The sequence below is a fragment of the Triticum aestivum genome, chromosome 7D (assembly GCF_018294505.1).
Source record: "Triticum aestivum cultivar Chinese Spring chromosome 7D, IWGSC CS RefSeq v2.1, whole genome shotgun sequence".
NCBI lineage: Eukaryota > Viridiplantae > Streptophyta > Magnoliopsida > Poales > Poaceae > Triticum > Triticum aestivum.
In genome coordinates this window covers 556,784,550-556,796,530 of record NC_057814.1, presented here as the reverse complement: position 1 = coordinate 556,796,530, position 11,981 = coordinate 556,784,550, and the positions used below count along the sequence as shown (strand labels likewise).

General features: G+C 52.4%; 1 protein-coding gene across 1 annotated transcript; it reads right to left on the bottom strand.

The window, feature by feature from the left end:
- Positions 1 to 1,730: 1,730 nt before the first annotated feature.
- LOC123168359 (uncharacterized) lies at positions 1,731 to 2,525 on the bottom strand. The gene has a single exon (XM_044586230.1). It carries the CDS (start codon positions 2,389 to 2,391, stop codon positions 2,113 to 2,115), a length of 279 nt encoding a protein of 92 aa, XP_044442165.1. The 5' UTR covers positions 2,392 to 2,525; the 3' UTR covers positions 1,731 to 2,112.
- Between the last annotated feature and the right edge of the window lie 9,456 nt (positions 2,526 to 11,981).

The following is an 11,981-nucleotide window of genomic DNA, read 5'->3' as shown; positions in this document are numbered from 1 at the left end:
CATCACCCCTGGAGTCTAGCCAGATACCTGATGCCATGGGGTGTGGTGATTTGGACATTGCAGTCTCTGCCATTCCCTCGTCTGCGACCATGGAGCATGTGATGCATGTGAGTGACATGCCCAGTGAGCCAAGTGTGGTTGCACCTACTCCAAACCCAGATGCTCTTTTCGTGAAAGAATTTTTTGACTTGCTCGCCAATGTGGAGGTTGCTAGACTTGGTTTGGGCAGGTCGATTGCTTGCCTTCTGACGGGGACACCAATAAGAGGCAAACAAAAGAAGGTGGGAAAAGGCAAGAGTGGCGCCATAGGCAAGGCGTCTCTGGTTACTTGATGGATGATCTTCATTCTCTCGGCCCATCCTCTTCGATTGGGTCGTCATTGTGGGTTCGAAGGTGTTTGATGTCTTATGTCGAGGTGTTCTTGTCGGGGGTCACATGGCGTAGTAGCAATGTCGAGGTTTGTGGATGTTGTGTAATCAGAGAGTCTGGCGGGGCCGCCTATGCGGTTGTGAGGTTTTCTTGCCATGTGAGTAGTTAGTCTGTGCTCCGTATGTATTGGTTTTCGCCCGGTTTTCCTTTAATTAACTGGGTAATTCTCTTCTTCTTAATTAATCGACGAGGCAAAACTGCTGCCTCCGTTTCGAAAAAAAAACAAGTTCATAACACGAATGCCCATCTTTGCACACTAGTGCACACTAAACACACTCGGTTAGACCAAGAACAGTTCCTCTTTTTTCCCGAAACCAGACCAAGAGCAGTTCTTAATCTCTTTCGTCCCACAAACTGGTAGACGCGGGATGACGAAGTCAGGAACGAGACGGAAAAATCAGGCCGAGGCCGCGGCCGTCGCCTCCTCCAGCGTTCGACAAGGCAAGAACCAACGGAGAACTCTGCTACTCCTCAACGCTTCCAGCAGCAGGGCCTCAAGACGGTTTTCAGTTAGCCCGGTTCAGTCGTTGCCACCACCTGCTGCTTCGCATGATCAGCCGCAGCTGCGGAGGGCAAACGCCTACCACGCGAGCGGCGACGATCACAAGGGCGGTGCCATCGCACAGTCGCACTATCAGATGGGCGACGTGACCGAGGACATATGTTGATCCTTGTGGGTTTCAGCACATGAAAATTGCAGCAGAAACTGTTCAGCATAATACAACTACCAACTGTCCCGATTGAGAAACCCCGGATTTGTAGACTGCTACATACTGCATCTATCAATAATTCTCCATTTGCAGATGAATGGGAGGATTCCTTTAAGAAAAAATGGTGGTTGGCTTCGTTCATTACATGGTTGATCACACTATAACTGTTGTAATATTTCAGGTTTGGTTTAAAGAATCAAATTATGCTATGAGTGGTCTTTAACTAGTGGTATTATGTATTACTATCATGTTTGCAACACTGTTTGGTGGCGATTGATGAGATCTGCAGTTCTGCCAAACTGAAGGCTATGAAAGTAGGCGTATATCTGCAGAACCATCCATCCAGAACTGATCAGGGACACGCACCATCCCCCACTCCAATTCAAAATATACATCTATGCAACTTAAATTTGCAAAGTAAGCAGGATACAACCACTTGATTAACCGATCTTATTTTCCCCTTGTCATGAGGAAAATTAAAACAGAGAACGATCTATCAGTCAACCATACAGCAACTTAGGATGACACATAGTAGTAGAAAATACACAATAAACAAGAAAGGAGAAACAGAAACGGAGAACAAAGTTTGTGTGGAGAAAAAACACAGACCATGGCTTTGATACAGCTTGATCTGCAACTTAAGCAGGAATGTAACAGTACAAACCACCGGTCTTACTTCTTAGTCTCTCAAAAAGGCAACCAAAAACACATAGACCGATCCATGGATGGATCTAGCAGTTAACCATGCAGCAACTTAACATCACACACACAGCAGCAGTTCATACATGCATAATTACGGCATGTAATTAAACAGTACACACATATATGCAGCAACTTAGGGGCCATGCCTGCACGTATAGCAGCAGCAGCAGCAATAGCAGCACACACACATACACTTCTTCATGCATATGCACGCATGTATATAGTAGAGGTTCAGTTCATGGAGGGTTCGTGGGAGGTTGAGGAAAAAGTTTCAGAGGCCACCGTAGCGGACGTCGGAGAGCTTGGACTTGAGCCACTTGAAGCTGCCGCGGACAGAGGACTTGAGGCGGGCCTGCGACGCGAACACGTTGTACGACGCCACCCGCCGCCGCCGCTTCGCCTCCGGGTCCTCGCCGGCGCTGGGGCCGTTGAAGCTGTACGACTTGACCGCCGCGCCGCCCCGGCTCACGTCCTCGTAGTCGTACCCGCCGCCGCACCCGTAGTACGCCGCCGTGGCGTGCTCGTGCGGCACCGATCTGCACTTCTCCATGGCCACCGGCGCGCGGCGAGCTCGCTGCTGCTGATGATGGTGGTGGTGTGTGTAGTGTGGGAGAGAGGAAAGAATGCCGAGGCCTGAGGGCAGCTGGGTGATGAGGCTGCTAGCAGTGGTGTTATAATTAAGCTAGCTGAGGGAGGGGGGCTCACGCTTGATTTATCAATTAGGTAGGTGATTGTGCAGGGAGCACCTCGTGTTGAGTGGCTATTCAAAAGCAGGTCCCTTTTGCTTCTCTTTTCTGACCACAAAGCAGAAATGCATGGTGGGCTAATTGCTTTTCTATAACCAATTATTTGCCTGGTCCTTTTTACTCTCTTTTGAATTTTCTGGCCAGAGAGGATAGACTGATGGGATTCCATCAGAAATGATGTGTCATACACATCATTCCGAGAAATTACCCTCGCTAGTTAATCTTCTATTTTCTTGGAACACGTGAATTTACAAACACGTAGTATATGATATAAATTAGTTTTTCGTGTCTTATTGAAGCCTATGGGACCAATGATAGTTATGTACTCCCTCGGCCCCATAATATAAGTTAGCTTATACCATGATAGTCGATAAACACGTACAATACACGCACATTCATCTATGTCTAAGTCGACAAATGTTTTCTTACTTCTCAATCTGTGCAGAAAAATGCAATTTTCAGTTTAATGAAGAGTGCAACTTATATATATTTTTTGCCTGCTCCCCCCGATCCAAATTAATTGACGCAGCTTTAGTATGACTTTAGTATAGTTTGTTTTTTACTCCTTGCATTTAAAAATATAAAGGCGTATTAACTCTTGAAAAGTCAAATTTCCCTATGGTTTATATAGAAATATCCACAATACTAACTTCGTATCGTTAGGTTATATTCTCATATTTCACCTACTTCATAGTACGTATTTTATGCAAGCTTTCCTTTAAGCTTGGTCAAACATAAATCATTAGGCTCTTAGAAAAACAAATTCACCTTTATATTTAAATTTTAAAAAACAGAAGGAGTTGTAAACTAAAGTTGCATATTTATGGGTCGGCCCAGACTTAAAATGATCAGCCGGCTTATAGAATTATATATATTATAACAAAAAAGGTAAAGCGAACGCAATCCCGGTACACCCAAAGTCCAAAATGTCCAAACTTCAAAAAAAAAAAGTCCAAAATGTCCACGCTAAAAAAACTCAAAAAAAATTGATGACATGGGGCATCATGCGGGAGTTCGGCCCCCACTGCTCACCCCCCTAGAAACCAAATGGAAAGGCGCATGCCGATCATGCCCGTGGAACCCGGGTCCGTTTGCTGCTGGATGGAGGGGGCGAGGAAATGATGGCGCGTTGTAGGGAGGGTGTGGGGGCGGCACTCCCTCGCCGGCCGGTCTGGCCCACGTGTGCTGTTGGACGAGCGATCGATCCGTCCCTCCCCCGCTTTCCTTGGCCTAATCCCGAGCCGGGGCCCGGATCACCTCGTGGTCCCTCCTCGAGACCGACGCTTTTGCTCGCTGGAACTGCGCGCGCGATCAGCTCCCAATCCAATCGTGATCGTGATCACGCCCGCGAGTAGAGGTCGATCGGGAGGGGTTTACCTGGACGCCGGGGTTAAAGTGGCCGGAACGCAAAGGCGGCAGCGGCAAGGGAATTCTGGATCGGACCTGCCCCGAGGTCTCCGGTGCCGATCAGCCAAGGATCTCGCCAGTGGTGAATCCGTTGCTCGAACCGGCCGACCCGACGGCGACGCACACAGATCAGATCCCGGGCCGATCGGGTGGATCCAGTCGAGTCGAGCCGCGGGCCACCATCATGTCAATTGTCAAATGGTGCGGTGCGGTGGCGCTCTAGACACCTCGCACTCGCTGCCCTGCCCCCCAGCGAATCGGCCGACCGGCCCCGGCCCCTCGCTTTCTTTCTTTCTTTCTCCCCGTAGCATCATTTCCTGTCGATCCATCCATCCATCACCTGCGCCGTGATCGCACCACCACAGCGCCACTGGTACTACTGCTGCAGCGCTGTCACTGCCGCGTGATGCCGTGGTCACGTCCGGTCGTCGTCACCTGCTCTGCTTGGTGACTTGGCGTGTTCCTCCGCGCCGTGCCGTCGTCGAGGCCGCCGCGAGCGCACGGCCGTGGGAAAGCCGCTTCCGACATGTACGCATGTATAGATTCCTGCGGGGAAAAGAAAATAAAACTTGCATGTACAGGTGGAGGAATAGTTGTTGGACCCGCGCATTTGTCCGCTTTTTGTCCGTTTGGGTCGTCCGCCGTCCGCCCAGTTTTGCATTTGGGTCGGCAATGCGCCCAACGCGCCGACCCATTTCATGTCCGCATTCAACTTTTAAATAAAAAAGGCCCGCGGCCGATCATGCCAGCGGCCATGTCTCATGCCGGCACCATGCCAGCGCCGGCATACAATGCCGGCTTCAGAAAACACCACAGTTCATGCTGACGCACTTGCCAGCCGGCCGGCACACATGCCAGCACACAAAAAATGGTGGGACTTGAGTTCGACCACGCCATCGCGGCTCCCGTGGTCATGCCGGCACACCTGCCGGCATACAAAAAAGATAGCCCCTCGACGCCATAGATCACTCGTCGTCAAACTTGAGCATGTCGGCCTGCATCTTCTCGAACCACGGCCTCTTCCTTGGCGACAAGGCGTTGAGATCCACCTTCATGATCTCCACCCCGGTCATCATGCTTGCAAGAGCCACTTCTTTCGCCTTTGTCTTGGCGTTGGCGGCCTCGATCTCTAGCATCTTGGCTTGCTTCTCGGCGTCAAGATCAAGCCTCCTCCTTTGGATCTCCATGAAAGCATCCATTTGCTCCACCTTGAAACGCCGGCGCTCCTCCTCTCTTGAGTCCTTCTTATTCATCATGCCGTTCACGCTTGCGATCAAGGCGTTGGTGGCCGCATCTCGCTTGTCCTCCTTCTTGGAGTTGGTCTTCCCCCGCGGCCGTGCCGGCTCGCCCTCCCCAACATCCTCCACGGCGCCCTTCCCCCCACGTGCCTTGAGCGCGGCATATTGTGCCTTGAACTTCTCTTTGTCCTTGATGACCCGATAGCAATGGGAGAGGTTGAAGCACTTGCCATTGTGTTGAACCTTGAATGCCTCCAAAGCTTGAAATGCCTATAAATGTTTCCATGCAAGCATATGGGCAAGTGATAGCAAAATGAAGACGTAAAAGGATGATCTTGATGGCACAAAAGAGGGCGGCTTGCTTGCTATCATACCATGTCTTGCACGCCGATGCCGCTCACGGGGCGGGCCTTGACGCTCTCAAGGGTGGCGCAAAACTTGTTGCACTCTTGTTGGATCACCCTCCACCGCTTGGAAATGGAGACCCACCCGCGCGTGCTCACAAATTGGTAGGGTGGAAACTTCTTGCGCTCATGAAACTCGCGGTGCACACGAGTCCAAAAGGTTGAATGCTTTTGCTCGGCGCCCGTCTTTGGGTATTGTCCAATGTCTCGCCAACACTCGCAAAGAAACTTGTCCTCGGCAGCTGTGTACGCCTTCGTGCGCTTGCTCTTGCGCTTCGGCTTAGGACCGGCGGTTTGGTTGGCGAGCTCGTCCTCGAACAAAGGCTCCACTTCGATGTTGCACTCGTCCTCTTCCTCTAGCCCATAGTCGTCCGGGAACTCGTGGTCGAGGGGAAGCCGTCCAGGTCGATGCTGACCTGATCACACATGAAGGCCACCTGATCGGGATCATAGCCAGCGGCCGGCGTGAACGCCCCGTGGCCGTCTTGGCTTTGCGTCTCCTCGGGATCATAGCCAGCGCCCGGCGCACCACCCTCGAAGATGAGGTGTTGCATGTAGTCCTCGTCGACGGCGGACGGCATTCCTCGAACAGGTTACGGGCGTCTGGGAGACCGCCAGCCGGCGTCTGTCGCGCGCGTTTCCTCGTGCCGCCGGACGACGAGCCACCAACCACCGGGGTGGCATTGAGGTTGATGGGCGCGGGCGGGGGCGTGGAAGGCGCGACCACGCTCACGTCGGGTGAGCACTCCCCGGAGAGGCGGGAGGCCTGCGGGTAGACGTGGAAGTCGGGGACCGGGTTGCAAGCCGATGCGCGGGGTGAGTCGGGCATCACCATCCGAGGAAACGCCGACGAGCCGGTGCTTGCCGCGGCGACGGCGGCTTGGACGAGGCTGTGCTGGCTAGGGTTTACCCCAAGCATATAGAGCGCCTCCCTCGTTGCCGCGGCGACGCGGGCGTTGGTGAACTCCTGTTGCGCGGCGATGGCGGCGGCCTGCGCAGCGGCCTCATTCCTCGCGTCCGCGGCGTGCCTTCGGCCCTTCCTCTTGGCCGACTCCCTTGCCTGTTGTTCGGGCGTCAGCGCCTTCTTCGGCTTGGTCGCCGCGGCGGTCTTATGCGGGGCACGAGGCTTGCCTTTCCCGGAGGGGGCGACGGCGTCCTCCATGGCTGGTTGGGGGGCGCGGGAGCGTTTTTGGGGAAAATGGAGGGAAATGGTGGTGGCTGCCACCGACAGGCGGGCCCGAAGAGAGGAGTAGGCATGCGCGCGCGTCCGTCTCCTGTCCGCGCCGACGCAAATCCGGTTCAAAATTAGGCCTGAAATGGGTCGTCTGCGGACGAAAAACGGACGCGGACGGAGGAAATGGGTCTTGCTCTTAGGTCTGCTGCTCCTGCTTGGATCGTGCCGTGTCGGCGTCGCTGCGTCAGTGTTCTGGTCCACGTCGTGGGCGATGCCGGGTGGTCGGGTTGGGTCGGCACGACAGATTTGGACGAGTCTCCTGCGCGGCATCTCATGGGAGGAATATGGTGCTGTCAGTCCTATTCTATGGTTAAGGTGGCCGACGTGTACGTCTAATCTAATAGGCAAGAAAAAAAATAGATCAGCGTGAGGACGACCGGTCACTGACATGGCGTGCATGGGCTGATCGATCAAGTGATGAGTAGCAGCGAGCGATAGATCTGCTATCGATCGACCACAGATAATGTTTTACTGAAGTAGAGCACTGCAGTAAAAGAGGAGTGTAAACAACACTTGATCAGAAAGAAACAGGTTGTCCTCTCGCAAAAAAGAAAAAGAAAAAAAAGAAACAGGTTGTCGACAGGTCAGGAATACAGTATCATCATCCTCCCCATCGATCATCTGATGATACGATGCGCACCCACTCCCCATCAAAGCATGGGTCCATCGCTTACACACATGCATGAACCGCACGGCCCCACTGCCATGGACCATGTATGTACATGTACGCACGGCACGAGAGTTTGATGGGCAGGAGATGCGTCCATTGGGTTCGGCGTTGGCCTGTCTGCCTGTACGTACGTACGGCACGTATCTAGCGGTGCCTGCTGGAGTACTTTCCCTGGATCGTCCATGCTCCATGATGACTTTCTAGAGTATCGGATACCGAACTCGGTTGTTGTCGTCAATGGTGAAGACAAATAGATCGTGGTGAAAAAAGGCGTGCGCGCCGTGCGCGTGTCCCCTCGGGTCGCCGTCGGTGTCCACCGGAGACCGGACGGGTGTCACGGCGCACTCCGGGGTATCGGACGCCACTTGAGCGAGCTCCTCACGGCGGCTAGCCACCCTCCCTTTCACCCCGCACCGGTCGCGTCGTGATGTTTCCACCCCTTTTCGCTAACGAATATTTCTACTTGCAGATGACACCTTTGACGAATGAAAAAGCCTATGATGTGATGCACAGCCGAAACTTCGAGGAAGGGTTACATGGTCATTGACTCGTTAGTGCAGCTCTTATGGTGATCGGCCGGAAGGCAGATGCGGTCCAATTTGAGACGTCACTCACGGAGAAAAAGCCTTGTTTTTTAGTAGCAGTGCTAGCCTGGATCTTTGGCATCCTGTATTGGTATGGTGCTGTGCTTCGATCTCTCAAAACATTCTTTCATAACAAAACCCTAGCTAGTTACTAAGGGCGTATTTGGTTGCCTGCATAGGCCTCGACCAGGCCCGCACGGGAAGTATCCAGCCTGTTTGGTAGCCCGCATATACTATTAGGCCTGCAACGCACGCTTCTTAAAGTACCTTTGGGCCTGGCTCACTGGGAACGCACGAATCGGCAGTTTCTCCAGGGCCAGGCCCGAGCGGTGCACGTGGGCGGCGGCGGCTACACGCGCGCGGCCACGCTCGAGAAGCCGCGTTGCTTCCCGAAGCGTCGGCAGTTATTAGCCTCACCGCTCCCTCTCCCCACTCTTCCCCACTATCCCAACTCTCACCGGCGGCGGCGGATCGGAGCAGAGGAAGAAGACCACCGGACTCCATCACCGACGGCGGCGGATCGGAGCAGAGGAAGAAGACCACTGGACTCCATCAATGGTGGTAAGCACTTCTCTCTCTTCGACATGCACGCTAGATTCGATCCACGGCGATAGATTCGATCCACGACGGAGGGGAGTGGGGAATAGAGGTAGATAAGCATAGGGGTAGTTCATACTAGTTCATAGCAGTTCATACGAGTTCATACATGCAAGATCGGAATGCAGAAGGGGGATTGGGGGATTGGGGATAGGGGGGTAGGGGGTGGACAACGGACACCGGCTGATCGCGGCGGCCGTCACCGGCGTGCGGAGCGGCTGGTCGAGCCGCTGGCCTTCATCTTCTTCTTCATCGCCGTGCGTGCCGGCGAGTCGTCGTCGTCGTCCTCGGCGGAGTCGAGGTCGATCTGCCAGGTACGACGGCCTGGCTCCGGTGACCTCGCTGGCATGTGCACCGCTTCTTCTTCCTCCTCTTTAGGCTCCCCATCGATGACCGCCGGCGGCGCGATAGCCGTCTCCCAGTACACTGCGGCACGGCGGTCATTAGGTGCCTAGTAGGTCTTGTACTTCCACCACTTCTTCCTCTGTTTAGCGTCGTCGGAGACGGCCTGATTCATGGCCCAGCGAATGATGTCAACTGCCATCGCGCCCTTCGCTGGGTCAGGAATCAGCGTCTTCAGCTCTTCTTTAGTGGCCTTCATGAGCACTGCATTAGATTCGTTCTGCATGTCCGGCATGGAGCCGAAGTTCGAGCACACCTCCATGGTGTTCTCGAACTTGGTGCGGTCACCAGCCGACCACCTGAGGAAAAAGGCCCTCTAGCCAATACCCCAAGGGAAGGGGTTGGCGTTGGAGCTGGAGCTAGAGCTCATGGCGATGGGGAGGACGAAGGTTGACAGTGAGAGAAGAGAGGGGGTGGGTAAGTAGTGGTGGGCAGGGTGAGTAAATATAGGGAGGATGGAGAGAAGGAGAAGCCATAAACTCTGTGTTGTGCTTGACTCCATGAATTGTGTGCAGATCAAGGAGAGCAATGAGATGGGCACGGGGGTGCTCCCGGCCCTTGACAACAAGGGCAAGCAGCCCCTTCACCCAATGTCCGACGAGGTTGTGCTGCCGCCCACCGCCGAGGAAGACCCGAAGACGCCCGAGGGTGCCGACGACGAGGGCATGGAGGAGCCCCCCAGCAACAAGCGCCGCAACTACGGCCACTACCATCAGGAGGATGGCCCAACTCACTTCTGCAAGGTCATCCTTGCACTGAAGCTTGAGTGTATCCCCATGCCCCTGGACTTCACCAAGCACTTCGTCGCGGTGCCGACGGAGTTCAGGCTCAGGAACAACACCGACTGCTCCTGCAAGGTGACGGTCAAGCTGATGAACGGCAAGATGACCCTGGATCAGGGTTGGGCCACCTACGCAGCCGTTCATCAGATCATGATCGCCTACATGGTGACGTTCAAGCTCCTCACGCCCGACACCCTCAAGGCCATCATCTTCGACGACGATGGCATTGAGGTTGTCAACAAGTGCGGGAAGCACGACGAAGCCTTCACCGCCAAGGAGTAGGGCCAGGCCACCTACGCAGCCGTTCATCAGATCATGATCGCCTACATGCTGACGTTCAAGCTCCTCACTCCCGACACCCTTAAGGTCATCATCTTCGACGACGATGGCATTGAGGTCGTCAACAAGTGCGGGAAGCACGACGAAGCCTTCACCGCCAAGGAGTAGGGCCGGGCCACCTCTTTCTAGCGTACTATCGAGTCTGCTTTGAACATGTTTATGGTTTATGCGTTGAACTGTTATGAAGTGTGGTACTGCTTATATCTGAATTATGCTAGTTGATGCTCTGTTTATACTCTGTTGTGCTTATGATGTGTGCTGCCGAAGTGTGGTGATAACCTCACCAACTAGCCAAAGAGGTTACCACACATCAGGCGTTGCATACAACCAAACACCATGCATTGGATTTGTCCACTAACATGCAGGCAACCAAACATGTGTGATTCTGTCCATGCAGGCAAGAGGTCATGCATGCAACCAAACAACATGCAGATGGTACATTTGAAGCTGCATTTGCATAGCCAGGTTGGGTGAAGAAGTGTATGCAATGCGGGCACTGTAGCGCACGGCAACCAAACACGCCCTAATACTTCCGAAGTCTTGGCATCAATTCTGAACAGCAATGATATCAGGTAAGAGAAGCTGTTGTTCAAACTCTGCTAAGCCATCATCAATCATACATCTGCTCGATCGCTCCAAAGTTCAGGAGCAAAACTAACAATACCAATACTCCAAAATTGAGCAGGTACCCCATTGCAGAGACTATTTTACTGAGTCAAGGAATGTATCAAAAGTCACAAGAATCAACTAACAAAGTGCCGTCCTTCGATTTCTCAAAACATTCTTGCATAACTGAACTGTAAAGAGTTACTAAGTCCTACTAGCATCCTTCTAGCATCAACTGTGAACAGAAAACATATCAAAGTCAGAGAATCTGTTGTTTAGACTCGGAAAAGCCATCAGCAAAACTCAAGTCAGAATGCAGATGCTACAGAATTCAGGATGTACACCGTTTCAGGAAAGTTATCATCACTCAACTAACAAAGTGGACACAATCAACAAGCACCATGCTCGTTCAGAAACTATACCAAGGGTCCAAAGCGAAAGGCACCACTAGCCAAGAAGTTTATCAGGGATCAACCAACAAGGTGGGAGCTGTGATTTGGTTCAGAAAATGAAAATAGATCTACTCAAACAACGGCCATGGTGATATGGGATGCATGAATGCTTAGGGGATTTGATCGTCATATTATTAGCTAGGGAACCATCTGTATCATAGATTCATAGATAAGCAGAAGAGACTGAAACACCATAGGTTTCAGGAAAAGCTGAAACACCATGAAAAGCCCCTAATGCACAAGGAAGTACTCCAGCAAGGGTTATATTACATGCTATGGTGATCAACCGGAGACAGATCCCAAGGAAGCTGCAACTAGTCAAAGTTATCGATTCTACACAGCGAACATATAAAGTAAAGAGACTTTGATGAATAAACTTAAGAGAAGCCATAATCATATATGCGCTCCCAAATTAGAGCACAACTCATAAAACAGATACAGCCCTGTTTGAGAGACACCTTAATAATATAGAAGTCAAGGAATGTATAAGCAATCAACTAACAAAGTGGACACAGCAGGTGCTCGTTCAGAAACACATGGAAATGATGCACAATCAGAAAAAAAAAAACAAATACCGGCAACCAACTAACAAAGTGGAAGCAGCTAATGAAAATTAAGCAGAACCAGAGCAGGCAATCAACAGAACGAAATTGGAAGACTTGCTGCACACACTAGGGAC